This window comes from Chroicocephalus ridibundus, chromosome 16 (genome assembly GCF_963924245.1).
Source record: "Chroicocephalus ridibundus chromosome 16, bChrRid1.1, whole genome shotgun sequence".
Lineage (NCBI taxonomy): Eukaryota > Metazoa > Chordata > Aves > Charadriiformes > Laridae > Chroicocephalus > Chroicocephalus ridibundus.
Genome location: NC_086299.1, coordinates 4394662 through 4411472, shown reverse-complemented (window position 1 = coordinate 4411472; position 16811 = coordinate 4394662). Strand labels below are relative to the sequence as shown.

General features: G+C 37.6%; 1 protein-coding gene across 2 annotated transcripts in view; it reads right to left on the bottom strand.

The window, feature by feature from the left end:
* Positions 1 to 783: 783 nt before the first annotated feature.
* Positions 784 to 16811, bottom strand: part of GNB1 (G protein subunit beta 1) — a 44275-nt gene continuing 28247 nt past the window's right edge. Inside the window, exons 3-12 of one of the 2 annotated variants that reach the window (XM_063353651.1) lie at positions 15617 to 15724; positions 14893 to 14931; positions 13043 to 13149; positions 11209 to 11272; positions 9962 to 10124; positions 8207 to 8273; positions 6375 to 6576; positions 5779 to 5995; positions 2921 to 3032; positions 784 to 2490 (exon numbers count right to left, since the gene is read on the bottom strand). In XM_063353651.1, the coding sequence (XP_063209721.1) occupies positions 2926 to 3032; positions 5779 to 5995; positions 6375 to 6576; positions 8207 to 8273; positions 9962 to 10124; positions 11209 to 11272; positions 13043 to 13149; positions 14893 to 14931; positions 15617 to 15673 (1023 nt within the window). In that variant the 5' untranslated portion in view covers positions 15674 to 15724 and the 3' untranslated portion in view covers positions 784 to 2490; positions 2921 to 2925. The remainder of the gene's footprint in view (positions 2491 to 2920; positions 3033 to 5778; positions 5996 to 6374; positions 6577 to 8206; positions 8274 to 9961; positions 10125 to 11208; positions 11273 to 13042; positions 13150 to 14892; positions 14932 to 15616; positions 15725 to 16811) is intronic. The other variant, XM_063353652.1, reaches the window with a different exon arrangement.

Genomic DNA, 16811 nt, shown 5'->3' with positions numbered 1-16811 from the left:
TATGAAACCCATTTATTTTTTATCTAGATATAATTCTGCCTTGGGGAGACTTTGTTCTCACTGAGCATTAAACCGACAACTACTTACCCTTCTCAATACCTACAGTAAGGACAGCAAACAATGACAACAGATCCTCAAATGGCAATAACACAAGATGTTCCACTGAATTCTTTTCCTATTAAAGGACACAAAAGTTTTAAAAGAAGTTACTAAACATTTTGCTCCGATTTCCCACTTCGGGTGTTACACTCTTATATTCCACACATTGTTTTTGTGATGTATACCACGTGAGTCATACTAGCTACTTCTATTTGGAGTTTGAGCTGAGAGCTGACAGCAGCTTTTCATTAAGCTCTTGAGTAGCTCTAGCAATTAAACCAAGAAAAGTCCATCTTAAGGAGCTGAGAATGGAGGAAGCAAAACGCCACTAAGCTCCACACACTTGCCATTCAGCGTTAGCACATATTGCACATTTACACGTACATTTTCAGATACCGCTGGCGACACTCCCCAATAACAAAAATCGTGAGGGTTTCAGTTAACCGTGCAACTCTGTTTTTAGCTTTAGAACAAAACCCACATCCCTTCAATGAACACACACGTTCTAACACACCGAATACTCTGCCCAATTAACCACTAAAAACCCAAGCCATTTTAAAATACCGTACAATTTGTTTGGGGGCATCACACACTTCTCTCGTATGTTTATTTCATAACTCAAATCCTGCCACAGAAGCCGTTTTGTGGGTTGAACAACAAGCTGCAAAACAGATCAGTCAAAACTCATGTCAAACTGCTTTATTACATCTTAAATAACATTACATTTTAATATAGTATCTATCTTGCATCCAGCTTTCTTGAAGTACACTGACTTTAAAATTAAATACAAAAGGTGAAGAGGGATACAGGGCGTGGAGAAAGCTCTACAGAGTAGTTTCATGAGAGAGAGTAAGAGGGAATTCATCTTTTATGCCAAATCCAGGCCTAACGCACAATTACAGCACATTTTTGTACAGAATGTTGCAGAAAAAACAAAATGGAGAAAAGCTACTACTGCTGCTAGGAAGGAGCATTTCTGGATACAGTGAGAAGATAGGAAAGTTTAACAGAACAATCTGCTGTCCAAACACTGCTGCTTTTAACATTTTATTTGAAAAGAAAGCCAGGAAAACCTGCTCATTACAAAAATGACTCTGATCAGATGCAAAGGACTCATCCTACAAGAGGAACTGGCTGTGAGGAACTGATTTATAAAGAAGATGGTCTAGGTTCCCTCCTCCCACACCCCAGAATCTTTGACAGCGATTGTTTGAACAGGCTGTTTCTTTAAAAAAAAAAAAGTGACTTATCACGCTACTCCAAAACGTGCATAGCTTTGTACTTGAGTTCTTCATAGATTTATGCACAGAGTAGCAACAATAAATGAATACAGCGACAATGGTTACAGTTTTTAAACAGGTTATTTCTTCAAAGAAAAAACATCTAAGGACTTAGTCCAATATGCACTTTTTAGCATTTCTACAGCATGCGATTCTAAGAGTAAACCCACCCAATATGGCAAACAATCAAAAAAGGTTTTTTTTTTGTTTAACTTAGAAAGTTCAAGATCATTATTTTCAAAACATTGATTTGTACATCATTTCATACACAAAGAATTGACTCAATACCCAAGTGTAGGATAGGTCTCTTTCGAAAACAGAGATTCCTGGTTGTTGAGACTTATAGGATAGTGTTAGGATATATAAACTGCCCTTTCAAGTGGACAAAACCAAAACAGATTAAAAAAATCAGTGTGGTGAAAAAGGGGGGGCAGGAGGGACCAAGGATTGCATTTGTTATCCATAAAAGGTGAAAGGATTCTTTAAACAAGCATTCATTACCTTTTACAGCATGTGCTTGGTTACCTTACTGCTTAACATTATCCTATATATGCCAAGTTTTGTGCAACAATTATCTGTGATACTAGAAAATAAAATAAAAAAAATTAGGGACTAAATTTACAGCGTTAACAACCCCCAGATGCTCTGGGCTAGGACTCCCTTGTTTTGCTCAATTAAATACATAAAGAAATGTATTTAAAAAGGAAACTTGAAAAAAATCCTGCTACAAACATGACTTTAAAATTTGCAAGTGTGTGAGATAAAGTCCTTAACTTCAACTTGGAAACTACAGTGAAAGCTAACTGTTTCACAATTATGCTCAAGTTTATTTTCTGGTCATGCTTTTATGATAGTGTTTCATTTTTAAATTCTCAAGACAAAAAAAAAATGGTCCCAAAAGGAATGCACAATTTCATTTTGCTTACAACACAGAAATTCTTCTTGGAAAGGTAATTGTGCTCTTCATTTCAGCAACAGGAGACGGAAAAGATCTTGCCCTTTGAAGTTGGGGAGGATGGGGGTCCAAGTTAGTATGGTTGGATTGGATATGCTATCATTTTTAATTTTCAACCGTTGGAAACTTCTTCCAGTCATGGAGTCCGCCGCTCTTCTGACACACAGAAAGATTTATTAAGAGGTGCACTTTGACAAACTGTAATCAAGTTTCAAGCTTTGCTCTTGCTACCCACTGAACGCAGTCAGCCGTTATCTCGCCATTTTCAAAAAACACCAGTTATTTACCAACCCAGATTCAAAAGACCACACAGTCACCCCTACCAGGAAAATAAAACATGCCCAAAATAGTTCATCACAAAAAAGTCATTGCATACATTAAACAAATAGCTTTCTAAAAAAAAAAACAAAAAAAACCAAAAAAACAAACAAACTGATTTTCCCCCTCTCCCTCAATGACTTTCCTAATGTGAACTATAAGCTTGCAGCATCAACAAAACAGCACTGCTTGGACCTGGAGAAAAGCACTCTGAATACCAAGCAATGACAGCCTTAATTAATGGAGCCTTAATTAATTGGGTACCTACCTACTTCAGTTCCAGATCTTGAGGAAGCTGTCCCATGATCCTGTTGCCACTGCCATACCATCATCAGTCACACCTAAGCAACTGACACGGTTATCGTGACCGGCAAGGACACCTATAAATAAGAACATGTAACAAACGTGTGACGTTATTTTGATTACTTTATATTTCAGTTCAAGTAACACTAAGGCACACGTATTTGGATTAGTCAACCCCTACTTTCAAAAATCCTGAACAAACATGGTTGCAATTTTTAAATGCTTTTGGTTTTCTAAGCACAAGCTTAGATATAACTGGTGGGTTCACAAGGGGGTAATTCAGTGAATGCATTACTCCAAAGTTTTCCTTGTATATTCCCCACATCATTGACCTTTACTGGTTTCTTATGAGTTGTGAAATCACAGCCCTGAAAATTATGCTGCCAATATCATAGCAGTAAATATAGTATAACCATACATTGCATAGCTCTTAGTAGTTCCTCTCCGTAGAGATGAAAAATCAGATTTTACAGAAATTTTAATGGATAAAAATCAGAAGTTAAGCTGACTTATGTTATGAACACTAAAGCATTTTTCATCTAATTTTATCTTACTATGTTTACAAGCGCTTACAAGACTTAAACTCCTACATACAATCTATTTGTCAATATGGAGATCTGCTACAATTCAATTATAGTACCATTAAAAAAAGAATTGAGACACTAAACAGAAAAATTAAGAGAGCCAACATTTTCCTCTACCCCCTTTAATTTAACAGTTTCAAGGAGGTAAAAAGAAAACCTAATTATGTTCAAGCTCTTTCCAGTCCACAGCACTGAGCTAAGATATTCTTGATAGACATAAAATTAATCTTTTTATATCAATTACACTGCTCATAGGACTCTCCTCATTCATCTTTTGGGCTTTTCCCTTCCATTTACTATTCTCCAATACAGAACATGAATTAAGACGGTTTTAGTTCTTACACAAACTAGTATGTTTTTAAAATAATATTTTTGACTCTTAATTCAGTGTAAAAATGAATATTTCATACACAAGGATTCTTGATGTTTGAAGAAGTAACATTTCTGACATACTTTATAAAAGCAATAACACTGTATGCATAATACCGTTAATCTCCAGATCCTATTAAACCTATACAAGCGTCTAAGTCTCAGCACGGAATCGTGCACTTCTGCAGGAGACGCCAAATCCTAAGCGTTGAAGTGGACAATACAATCTTTAGAAACTCCGTGTACTACAGAAACCAGGTGCCAGAGCTAACAGAGGTACCTAGGAGTTACCTAGAATTTCCTGTGGAAATAGCATTAGTATATCAGAAGTCAGCCTACCGGCCCCATCAGTAGGTGCTCAATCTGGTAAACCAGAGCGCCAACAAGTCTCATACAGTTTGAAGTGAACACGTAACCACAGAAGGGGTTAGTATAGAATCAGGCATGACAGACGTGTCAAATCTGCTCAGCAATCTTAAGCCTCAGGACATTTTAATAAGCAGAATACTTGACAAAGTAGTTGTTTAAATCGCTTCTAAAACTTGGCAATAAAGAATCACACTTCATGAGTACATGGCCTGTAAACCCAGATCAGTATAAAGAATCCTTTCTCATTTCTACAGGTAAGCAAGATCACCGCCTCTTTTTGTTCTTAATGAAGGTCTTAGAAAAAAATACAGGGAAAACCGCATTAATTGTTTTAACAGTACTTACACACAGCCAATTGCAAACTAACCTAGACATTAATAAAGAGAAATTCCTCGGTTCCTCACTGTACGGGATTATGGGCACATTTATGGTCTCAATAATCAAAGTACAAGAATCCTGAGTTGCAAATATCAACATCCAGACAAGGCTGAGTCATAAAATGCATTTCAGTACTGAAATAATTGTATTTGGCACCATTAACTTGCAAATAGAACCAAATGCTATTTTACAACATATGAACCGAGTGCCCACAGCTTCAACTCCTCAGCACTGATAAAAACTATTGTGAATTTTGGAAGAAACAAAGAATAAAATCCGAGTGGTAAAACAGAGATGCTAGAGACAGAAATTGACAACCAAATAGAAATTATTTTGGTATAGTCCAGGATTTATGTTTGTTCATATTTTTTTCTACCTGCAGCATATCTTCCCCTCAAAGAATGAGTCAATTTGCACCAAATAATGTACTTCAACTAATCCTTTAAATTGCACCTGGAAGCATATTCTGCTTGGCTGGTGGTTTTTGTTTGCTTTTAAAACCCACCTAGGATCATTTTAAAAGCCTATACCACTTCATTTGGCAACAGAGTAGGTCCTTGTTCTCATCCCCAGTTCTGATGAGAATAACCAGACATTTGTGGTCTCATTTATACCTTTTCTCCCTTTTTTCTCATAAAGGTTTACATTTTAAAGAACTGAGGTTAAATTATCTTAATCTTTGGACCATAAATTTCATATTCATTTCCTCAAAAGATAATCTCCACAGCGTGTGTTGTTTCGCTGGTTGTCTCTACTTCTGTAAGTATCAGAAAGAAATTGTTTAATATAAATAGCAATATTAATGTTGCTTTGCTTTGAGCGGTTCATACATACGCAATGCCATAAAGTCTTACAAAAAAAAAAAAAAATAGCCCTCCACCCCCAAGACCTTGTTTTGAACGGCAGTCTTCCTGTTCTCAAGCATCCGTTGTTCCCTTCAATCCTTTAGAAGTTTTCCAATTTATTTGTTAACATAATTAAGCTACTTTAATCAGTGATCCTAAAACAGGTTATCACAGTTCTAAAGTGGAGACAGGGAATGTTAACGGGTCTGTGCGTATGACAACTCACATATTCTGTATGTCACACTATGTTTATAATATTTAAAATCCAAAACTTTTACCTGCTCTATCAGCTTTCAGCGTGTCCCAGACGTTGCAGTTGAAGTCATCATAACCAGCTAGGAGGAGACGTCCGCTCTTGGAAAATGCTACAGAGGTGATGCCACAGATGATGTTATCGTGTGAATAAACCATAAGTTCCTGATCGGCCCGAAGATCAAAAAGCCTGCACGTAGCATCATCCGAGCCTGTGGCAAATGCATTGCCATTTGGGAAGAACTTCAGGTGGGAAGGAAAAAAGACACATTATTTTAGACTTGATTCCTTTGAATCATTGAACATACCATTTTGTATAGATTAAGTGGGAAAAGGGAGTAGCAAAGAAGAGCGTTCATCTCTCCACTACTGGGATATGGCAAAAACAGTGAAATAATTAAGAATATGTGAAGAAATACTGTTTCAACAGCCACTGTTTCCATTTACCACAATGGATCTGAAGTCGTGTAAATTTCAGGTACTTTCACCAGCTACAAAAACTATTAATTAAAGTAAATAAGCCATAATACTACATCACGCAGTACATGCTTAAAAGCTGAGACCAGAGAAATAGAAAAATACAAATTTAAATCCCGTGTCTCCTGTTGAAGTTGATACATACACAGATGGCATTGATGTCCGACTCGTGGCCAGTGAAGGTTTGCCGACACATTCCTTCTCTAACATCCCACAGTTTGGCAGAGGCATCACAGGCACCAGAAACAAAACACCGGGCATCAGGAGCAAGAGACAAACTCATGACATCTCCAGTGTGCCCAGTAAATGTAGTTGTCTGCTGACCGGTTTCTATGTCCCAGAGAGCGCTTGAAAGAATAATTAAAAAGGCAAAAATCAACACATTTGTGCTCCATTGGAAGGTCCAGGCAGCAATTCTTGTCTAAACCTGTTCACTTATATCACTGCTAAAAAATAAAACTTCATAAAGTATTAACAAAAAATATGATGAGTGTAGAAAAAATAAACATTCTTTGTTGAACTCTTTGGCTATGCTACAGGATAATTGTGCAGAGAAGATTTTAAAAGCCAGTTTCAATTTTAAAATACTGGGGGGTTTAAATTGAAAAACAGTGCAAAAAACCTATTGACTAAGACTCACGGCTGTTTATACATAAAGGCCTTGTGACGTGCCAGTTGTCCAGTACTACTACAAGGTTGATTTAAAGCAGGTAAGCCTATAGCGAAAGCTGAGTCAGCATTTCTCATTTTTAAAAACTCACTGAGGATGTGTAACTTTGTGAATTGCCTCTCATCTTAAAGCTGCACCACTTTCCCAAAGTGCAAAATCACTACTACAGTGATGATCAAAGAGTATAAAAGCATGAAAGAACACTAGCACCTCCCTAACAAGAGGTTTAAACATTTAAGAAAGATTAAAGATTTTTAATTTCTGTAATTTCTCAGTAAACCATATCCATCAGTGGCAGATTTGCACTAAGCAAATAAGACACGACTGTACTTTGATACTGTACTTGGACGCTTGACTGGACTGAAGGGATGTCAAGGACAAACTGTTGTCCATCCAGACAACTATAGAGTTACTACATTAACTCCCAAAGCAGCTATATTCTCTTATGAAGAGCATAATTTTAACAAATCCTGTTTGTCTTTTCTAAAAAAAAAAAAAAAAAAAAAACCCCAAAAAAACCCCAAAAATCCCAAACAACCAACAAATACATATTTTTTTATACAAAAATGTTTCTAAATATGTATCTATTCAATAGCTACGCCGATTCAGTGGACCAATAGAGGGGCATTCAAAGAGACTGACGCTGAGTAGGAGGGGTATTTGTTAGCCAGCCTTTGCTATCAGAACTGCTGCTTGGGAGAGCTGTAATGCTTTTTGAGAATTAGAAAAAGAAAGTCTAGTTAGAAAAATTTATGAAATTTTTCATTAGGAAAATCTAATGAATTTTTCATTAGAAAAATCTGTGAAAAAAGATTGAGGTCTTTTTTTGTTCAGAAGCTAGTATTTATTAAGACACACACCTACATTCTCCTCAAAAAACCCCATCTGCTGTCACTGTAGAATTTTTTTTAGGAGCTCTTCTGAATAGGAACATAAACTAAATCCTGCATTACAAAAATCCAAACATGACTAAGTAATAAATACTGCATACCAAAAAACTTCAAGAAAAGTCATTAGTCTAATACACTTATTTCTGAAAGCCAAATAGTTATAGTAAAAGAATTTCCCATATCATCTTAACACAGAATTAGGTCAGGCTCTTCAGAGCACGGGCATAACTAAACAGCCAAAGCTAACAAACTTGAGACACAAAGTTTTCCATTACTAGTAAAAACATGACATATGAAAATAATTAATCACATTTAGTCTTCTGGATAACTATTAGTTTTATGAAGAATAAAGTTTCCTTCAAAAATATAGCTGTGAAAAGTCATTACTAACAACCATGTCAAAATTTTACTGCTTACCAAGTGGTGTCGCCAGAGCTGGTAACGATTTGATTATCATCCAAGAAACGACAGCATGACAAGTATCCTGAAAACAAAATAAAAAGCTGATGAATAAGACCAGAGATTACTCTGCACATCACATATTGGCTTGCTTACATGTTGCTTCTTCCTCTCCGAATATGAAGCAAGAACTACTATAGAAGCCTAAAATACAACTCAGACAATTTTTATATAGGAACCTCCAGCGTTTTGGAGAAAAATGTATTTTGGCTCCTTACAGACCATGCCCAATCCAACCACTACACTAGCACAGTGATAGACTGGTATTGCGGCTTACCCAAACAGGGCAGACACCCTTGTGGGAACACCTTACCAATATTGCTTTCGGTAGGGAGTGAGGAGAGGATGAGGAAAAGAAAGAGGGAGCAGAGAGTCAAAAACCTGGAATCCACCGGCCAAGCTGGAGAGAAGTAAAGGAAACCTTGCACTCTGCACACTAACCTTTCTTAGAAAGTGGATCTGTATGTCACTGCATCCAGGAGCAACAAATGCTATGCCCTCAACTGTATCATACAACTATTGAGAAAAAATAAACTACATTCTTGGTCAGTACAAAGAACAGAGCATATACATTGGATGTTTCACAACAGCGGCGTCAAAGAAGTTCATCTGAATGCTCTGAAGCGTCTTTGTACTGAAGTACCACATGCCAAACTATCAACGTAACAGCACTGATTACAAAATTAGTCTGTCCTGCCAGCCACCTCGATTTCACAAACGTCTTCTGAAAATCCAAACCACAGCAAAACTTGAAAACCTGTAAACAACAGCTTCCAGCTATGGGCTATGTTCAATTCCGCAATGTGAACAGTTTCACTGAGCTGCTTTTCTTTGAGAAGATTCCACACAAACCGCTCAGGTCTCAGATGTGCTCCTCTGATGTCCCTTGCATCACAGCAAAATTCTGCGTCTCATGTTATGTAAACATCCATGGTTCCCCAGCTACGTGGTTTATAACCATAAAGACCATTAAGCAGCTAGACTATCACAGAAGTAACGCTCTTTTTATTGCTAAAATATTTTTCACTATTTTGATACGCCACATGGCTACAAACTGAAAGCCAAAGCTCCCTGTGTTCAAACATCATTCCCATTCCTGGGTCCTGAAGGGCAGGAGGGAGGCCGGGGAAGAAGAGAATACCTTCTTAGGAATCACCTTACTGGTCATATCACAACCACTATCTGAAGGTCAGATCAACACTGCATTCTCACACCCTTAATTACACCCAGAGGGTACATAATTCCTCTCAATTACATAAGTCATGCTTGGTAAGAAAAAACAGTCTCATCAATCACAAGACAGCCCACCTTAGAAACAGAAACTGAAGGCAAGAATTAAGCTACTGTATTTTGGAGAGAAGGAAGAGAAGGAAAAACAGAAGAGGAAGCAATGAGAACTCAAAGCTCTGCAACTAAATAATAGCTCCATCAGAAGGCAGCTGTCTTGCTTATGAAAAGTTAAAGCACATTCTTATTACCTTTTTTTTCTTTAAGGATCATACTCTTTGAACAAAAGAAGATTTTAAAAAGGAAGGAGAAAGCCATTTAAAAAAGGCAGTATGCTGCTAGGGTCCCGCCCAAGAAATAGAGGTGCACAATGAAGCATATATTTTTAAGTAGCAAATTATATCTAAAATATTTAAAAAAAAAAAAACACAACAAAGCCTTCACCATGTGCGTAGGTAACTTAGATCATTCTGAACAGGCACTCACCTGTGTGACCAGCTAGTTCACGGCTGACACGTACATTCCCTTCACGAGTTTTCAAGTTATAAATGGAACAGATGTTATCAAGACCACCACAAGCCACATAATTTCCAGAAGGAGCATACGCACAAGTCATGACCCAAGATGAACGCAGGGGAATAGCATGCACCTGAAACCAATACATTAATGTATTTCATCTGCAAAACAACTGATACAATAGTTTACCATCAGGAAGTTTTTCACCTGTCTCTCGAGCCATCCATCGTCTTTTAGTCAAAAGGACAAGTCGAAAACAGTGGGGGAAAAAAAATTTAATTTTTTGGCTGCTTAAGTATCAAATTATTTTGAGCTTAACTTGCACATACAGCTCATCAGACTAAGTAATGACGTAATTAAAACCTCAGATTCGCCTTTTCTGAATCCAGTTTAATCAGCAATTTTGGTAAAAACTAAGTTGTTTCATTTCAGTGCTCTGATTACTATTGGTTTATTATTGGGCAGGAAAATATTGACTTCGAAGTACAGTCAGCAAAACTGCCAATTCCAGGCTTAGATGTTATGCTATGAATGAAAAAGTAAGGGAATCACTACTTTCACTGCCATTTAAATCCTTCTTTGGAAACCCATGGCAAGCAATCAAGCTTCGTATTTGAACAACTACCCCATGTTCCCTTGTCATTCTGTGCTCAGAACTTCATTTTAAAAGTTATTGAAGATAAACCCGTTCTGTCGTGTTAACTCATTGCTTTCATCCTCCAAATCCGTTCATAACATCTTTAAGAAACGGATCACATCATTTAACATATTGTGAGATTTCATGCAATATTAAAAATCTTCCTGCATTCTTAAGTAAACGGTACAGATTACTGTCTGTTCCTCTGCTGCTACAGTAACATATGTCGGGTCTTTCAATAAACTGCAGCCAATAAATTACTATGGCTATGCTTAAATCTCTGACCTTCTGGTGCAACACACCAATTACTTCTTGCTCTCTATTGATCAATTTCTCCGCTATATTAAACAAATCAAAACATTCTCTAAAATTAAGTGTTTCATTGTTTTCCACTCGTGGTGCACATACAGAGTGCACTTCAGACACCGCTATATTTTTTAAGTGCAAACTTTATTGTTTTGGAGGATTCAAAATTTAGTCTTAGGACTATGAAAGTAACGCAACCAAAATCATGACGGGTAACGCTTCCTTCCTTTGTATTTACAATTGAACTACATAGCAACATCCCAGTTAGTCTTACCTTGTTTGTAGTATAGCTGTCCCAAATGATAAGTTTGCCATCCTGGGAGGCACTAACTAGAAGCCTGGAGAGGAAACAGGAGGTCACCACAATCATTGCAGGAAGTCAAGAAGGAACATCTTTGTGACGGCATTTGTCTCCATTAGCAAGGGCAAAGTACTTGAAACCATTTAAGTACAGTGCGGCATTACCCAATTCAGTTATTAGCACTATAAAAATAATTTTGCAAGTACTCAATTTCCATGCTAAATATTATGGGAACGTGTGATGGAACACCTATATGTTAACACATTCTGACTTCAAAAAAAACTGTAGCCATGTAACTAACATCTCAATCTTGAAAACTGAGGGAGAAAACTTGCATGGAATCAGTGCTTCTGTGTTCTACACACAGGCTTCAGATGTTTTCCTTTTTCCTATTTTTAAAAACAGGAATTTAAATCTAAGATGTCCAAAAACTCTGAATGAACGTCTGGCACTGAAACACAATGGAAATTAAAATGAAACCTAGCAAAGATATCCCTAATGGAAGGGGAAGCGTTAGGAAGATTTTTACTCTAAATCAACACCAGCTCAAGCCCCTGCCCCGCGACCAGGATTGAAACATGATGCACCTAATCCATTGGTCAAAGCTCTCTTAATCTGCTTTTAATGTGTTTAAAGCTAGATCAGGTATACTGATGTGAAAAGCCTGTATAGTCTCCACGTTTTTTAAGGCATTTTGGATAAAATACTTCAATATGGTATTCAAATCTGTTCTGTGCATCATCTCCTGACCATTTCCGAGCTGAACAATACAGTGCAATCGTCGAAGTACTCCAGTCTCTTTGCATTATTTTTTTTTTTGCTCTAGGTTATATTTTAGAGTTGTCTGGAAACACTTCTGCCAAACAAGAAATTGAATCCCCATCTTTTAAATAAGCTATATGCCAAAGAGATGCCTGAAGCAATGAATTCTACATATCTGCGAGGAATTAGCTTCTTTCACAGGCATAGAAAACTGAGGCGCAAAACACTAAAGTTTAACTCAAAGTAACAATTGTGTTCGTTCTGATTTTTAAGTACTAAGCAATTGAGAAATTAAAAGTATAAACACACCTTCGTGATGCACACCATCTGCTTTGTTAAGCACTTGGCTATTTTGCTTTAGTGTATTTACCGTGTGCGTACACACAAGAGTTCAGGCAGTTCTTTCACAAGGCACAGCTTGTTTACACAAATCCGGGAAGAAGGTAATTTTAACGACATCAAGCTTCCTTTGAAAATCTCTCCTGAGCAGAAAGAGGCTATCTCTAACTTACAAACTCCTTAGTTGTAACTTAAAAATTCCTAAGGGGAATTTTTTTTTAATCTGTTCCTGCAAGGAAGCAACAACATATTCTTTTAACTGAAGTTTGAAAATTTGCTGTCGTTAGTGTGCCTTAAAATTCCTGGAAAGAAAAGAGAATGAAAGTAGCTGATACCAGCATCATTTAGTTTCTCCCTAACTGAACATCAGTAGCTAACAGGGAGCATTTAAGGAAAAAAGACAACTGATAATGAAATCTACTCAGCCTCCACAGTTCCTCAGAATTCATGTGGTACCACAACTGTATTTTTCAGGCAAGTAGATGAACGCTGGTATTTTGGCACCAAATTTAGATGTGGATGACAAAAACACAGACATTTAAGGAAAAAAGCGGCATTAAGTGTTGGTGAATTCTCTTGGTTGTCTGAGTTCTCTTGGAATTAGTGGTACCTAGTGATAGAAGCAGGAAAAATAAGAGTCCTGTGCACTCCACTTTCCAAAGAACAGTGAAGCCCCGTGATCCGATTTTGTATCGCTAGCACCCACCTGGAATCAGTCCCCCAGTGCATTGCATAAATTTTAGCCAGGTGTCCCCGGAGTGTTCTTCTAGTGCGCATTTGAATTCTCCCCACTGGGTCAATATTGGCTGTGATCTGAAAAAGGAATGGTGTCATACATTACATTTTTCACTCCATAGTTCCACAAGTAACACATCACACACAATTACATTTAAATGAGCATTCCAATGCAGACCAAATTCCCACATTTTGAATATTGAATGAGTTTTTTAAAATTGCCTAATCAAAAGTTACATCATTTTATGTTCTACATCCTTACGAAATGAAGAAAGCAGCCTCTCTACTGCATTTATAAAGACTCTCAGAAATTACTCTGTTTAGGTCACATCTTCTTAGATTTCTAGGATTTCAGACCTTTGATCTGGGTTTTCTACTGCTGTATAGATAAATGTGGTGGTCTAACAATTTTTTTCTTCCAGAAGGGTGGGTGTGGGGAGGTATAGCAGGTTTTAAACATCTCCACTCTTAAAGGATGAATTAATAACTCTCAGATCCAAATGGCCTTCCCTTCCAAGTATAGAATTATTAAATTCATAGTATTCCCGATTTATTTAACTTCTTGAAGAAAAAAGTAGTCTCTGGAATAAGTGATTAGCAAAGTGAGGAAGTAAGCAGTTTAGCTGTCCTTAAACTGTTAAATTTTATATAAGTCCTCCAGCCTGGAGAGAAGTACCAGTTTAAAAAAGACCAAAGCAGCACTACACACTTCCAGTACTGTAAGTAGTACACATCACAAGTCCAAGAGTTTTCAAGTTTATTTTATGGATAATGTCTGCATATTTCTCATGTCTCCGTGTTACAAAATTCTTTAGCAAGTGCGTTTGAGCAAAGACCTCTGCTTCTTTTGAAAGGCGATCAACACAGCTTAGGATTCAGTTGAACAGATAAGAGTATTTCCTGACATAAAACTCCTTTCATGGGGGACATCTCTTGTACCAACTAATACTGAAGGCTTTTTTTTTTTTTTTCCTCCTTTCTTTTTCCATACTTTCACCCTGGAAAATACTCAACATTGCGCCTCATACAAAATGAGACCACAAGATATATACACTCAAATAAATATTGGTATACCTTTTTTACTTAATATTTTAGTAACTTTTTAAAGTAATGAACTGACATCAACCACTTATGTACCAATTATCTTAAATCAGACACACAGGATTTAATAGTCACCATTGAAGCAAGTGGACTGAAGTAGGTGGCAAGTAAACGGATTAAAAAAAAAAAAAACGAACAAAAACGCAAAAGCTCACCACCTCTTTCAATGCCATAACAACTTGTTTCAGTCGAAATTCCTATCAAATTTCTAGGAAAAACCCCACCGTCTCTCCGTAAGGTGTACTATGGAGTAGAGATTTTCCTTTCCCCAAGTGGATGTTGACTGAAGCCAAGCCAATAGGGTCAAAATGTGACCGTACAGCAAGATGCAAAGCTATTAGCCAGTTCAGACAGAAGTGCAGCATCATGTGGAAATTAGTAAGCAGGTTAACCTCAGCAGGTCTTAGGGTTCCGATTATCACGGTAATGCAACTGTACTACTACCATAACCGTAGCACAACAACGGGGCTCCCCTGCATTATTTTCCCTTGAGCAGTAGGGATGTGCCCCGAGTCACTTCTTAAGGAAACTACTGCTCAAGGCCACGGCTCTCAGTAACTGGACAAACATAAGCAATGTACTTATTTCTGGAAGAAACCACCTATCAAAGAATTGATAAAGGAGGCAAAAAGAGATTCACTTGCACTTTTCGTATACCGTATTTTCTTTTTGCAAAGGAGACAAGTTTTCTTAATTCACATTAAACTCTTAAATGCTTACTTGAGCCAGGGTGGCATCCGCACATGCTTTCCTAGCATCCTGCAACAGAAGAAAGAGAAATTGGAAGAAGTTCTGTACATTTCTTCATACTCAATTCTCTGTTTTGTCAAGCTGATCAAGCACCCTCAAAACAAGGTTTAGAAAGCATTTCTGCTCCTCATCCAGAGAGGACCCATCCTAACTGCAGCATGACCATAATATGCTGTCTGCTGTCAAAATACATTGAGCATATTGAACATTTAACTTCAAATTTTTCTTCTTTTCTTCTTTTGAGAGAAAGGTAACATGATTTTCACCATGAAGACAGTCAAGCAATGGAACCGCCTGTACAGACAGGCCATGCCATCCCATCCTTGGAGGTTTTCAAGGCCTAATTGGACAAAGCCCAGATTAACCTTATAGCTGACCTTATTTTAAGCAGGAGGTTGCTTAACATTGGCTATGGCCTGGCTCAGAAAAACTTCAGTAACCATTCATTTTGATCTAATCCATTTTGTGCATTATTTCTGTGACTACGGTTTTCTAAGCAATATTAAAGACCAAACAGTAATTCCCTAAAGCAGTTACATGTGCTTGCCCTTTCTGAATATCCACAACATTAATTTTGACATCGGGAAAGCATTTAAGTTAATGCATCATTTCCGCCCATCTCTGTTCTCCTCAAGACACACAAGTGACCATTCATCCGTACTGTGGCTTCAAGACCCACTGACACAATACGTACTCTGATTTGGTTTTTCAGTTGCTCAGCCTCCTGGCGTAACTGGTCAAGCTCACTCATTTTCCTGTGCTAAAGGTGTGCTTCACTGCCACCTCCGAAACAACCAGAAATCTGGAAGAGAGGTGATAATAATGAGAATTAGTAGAACTCATAGCTTGAAATTACTAGGCAAGTCCTTTCAACCATCTCAAACAGCACTTGAGAAAGGGCAGATTGGTTATAAGTACTGGAATACAGGTGAAAATATTTCTGAAATCTCTTCAGAATAAGGTGTTATCACACACAGATGTGCTTGGGTTTTTTTCCAGCCACAGTAAATGAAATACAATTTGGACTTACTCCTTTCCTTCAGGCCCCTTTTTTCCATTTTTTTTTTTATTAGTGTTTTTCTGACTGTCGTGGTTTAACCGCAGCTGGCCACTAGAACCACGTAGCCGCTCGCTCACCCCTTCCCCTTCCCTGCCTCACCCCAAGAAGGATGGGGAGAAAAAAAAGGGGAAAAGGGAGAAAAAAAACCCCATACCCAACACCTTCTGGGTTGAGATAAAGACAGTTTAATAGAAACAATAACAGAAAAGGAAAAATAACAATAATTATGACATGGGTCACTCCCACCACCTGGTGAATTGGCACCGTTTCAAGCAGCGATTGATCACAGACACCCCCCACCCACCCCCCGCCTCCAAGTAATCCCCATTTCTATACTGAGCATGAGGTCTATGGTATGGAATATTTCATTGGCCATCCCGCCCTTCTGCCCATGCTTCTATGGGAAGCTGAAAAATGTCTTGTATAGTGTAAACATCACTTAGCAACAACTAAAAACAATAGGTATTATTGACATTCCTTTCACTGCAATTACTAGAAAGAAAATTAACTCCTTCCCAGCTGAAGCCAGGACACTGATTCAGTTTTGTATAAACTCAAATTTCCCAAGAGTGAACTAGCAGATAACACTAATGTTAGACAGGAAAGTCAGAACTTCTCTGTAGGTCTTAAGAATAGAGTAAGGAATCCTCCTATCAAAGAATGCACACCTTAAATAGTTACAGACTGACACAAACACCTGCAAAATGCTGTAAAAAGACAGCATATGACTTTGTAAACAGACAGCAGACATAGTGCTTAGAGATATAGTTTAGCAATGGTTTTTGTCAGAGTTAGGCTGATGGTCGGACTAGATGATCTGAAAGGTCCC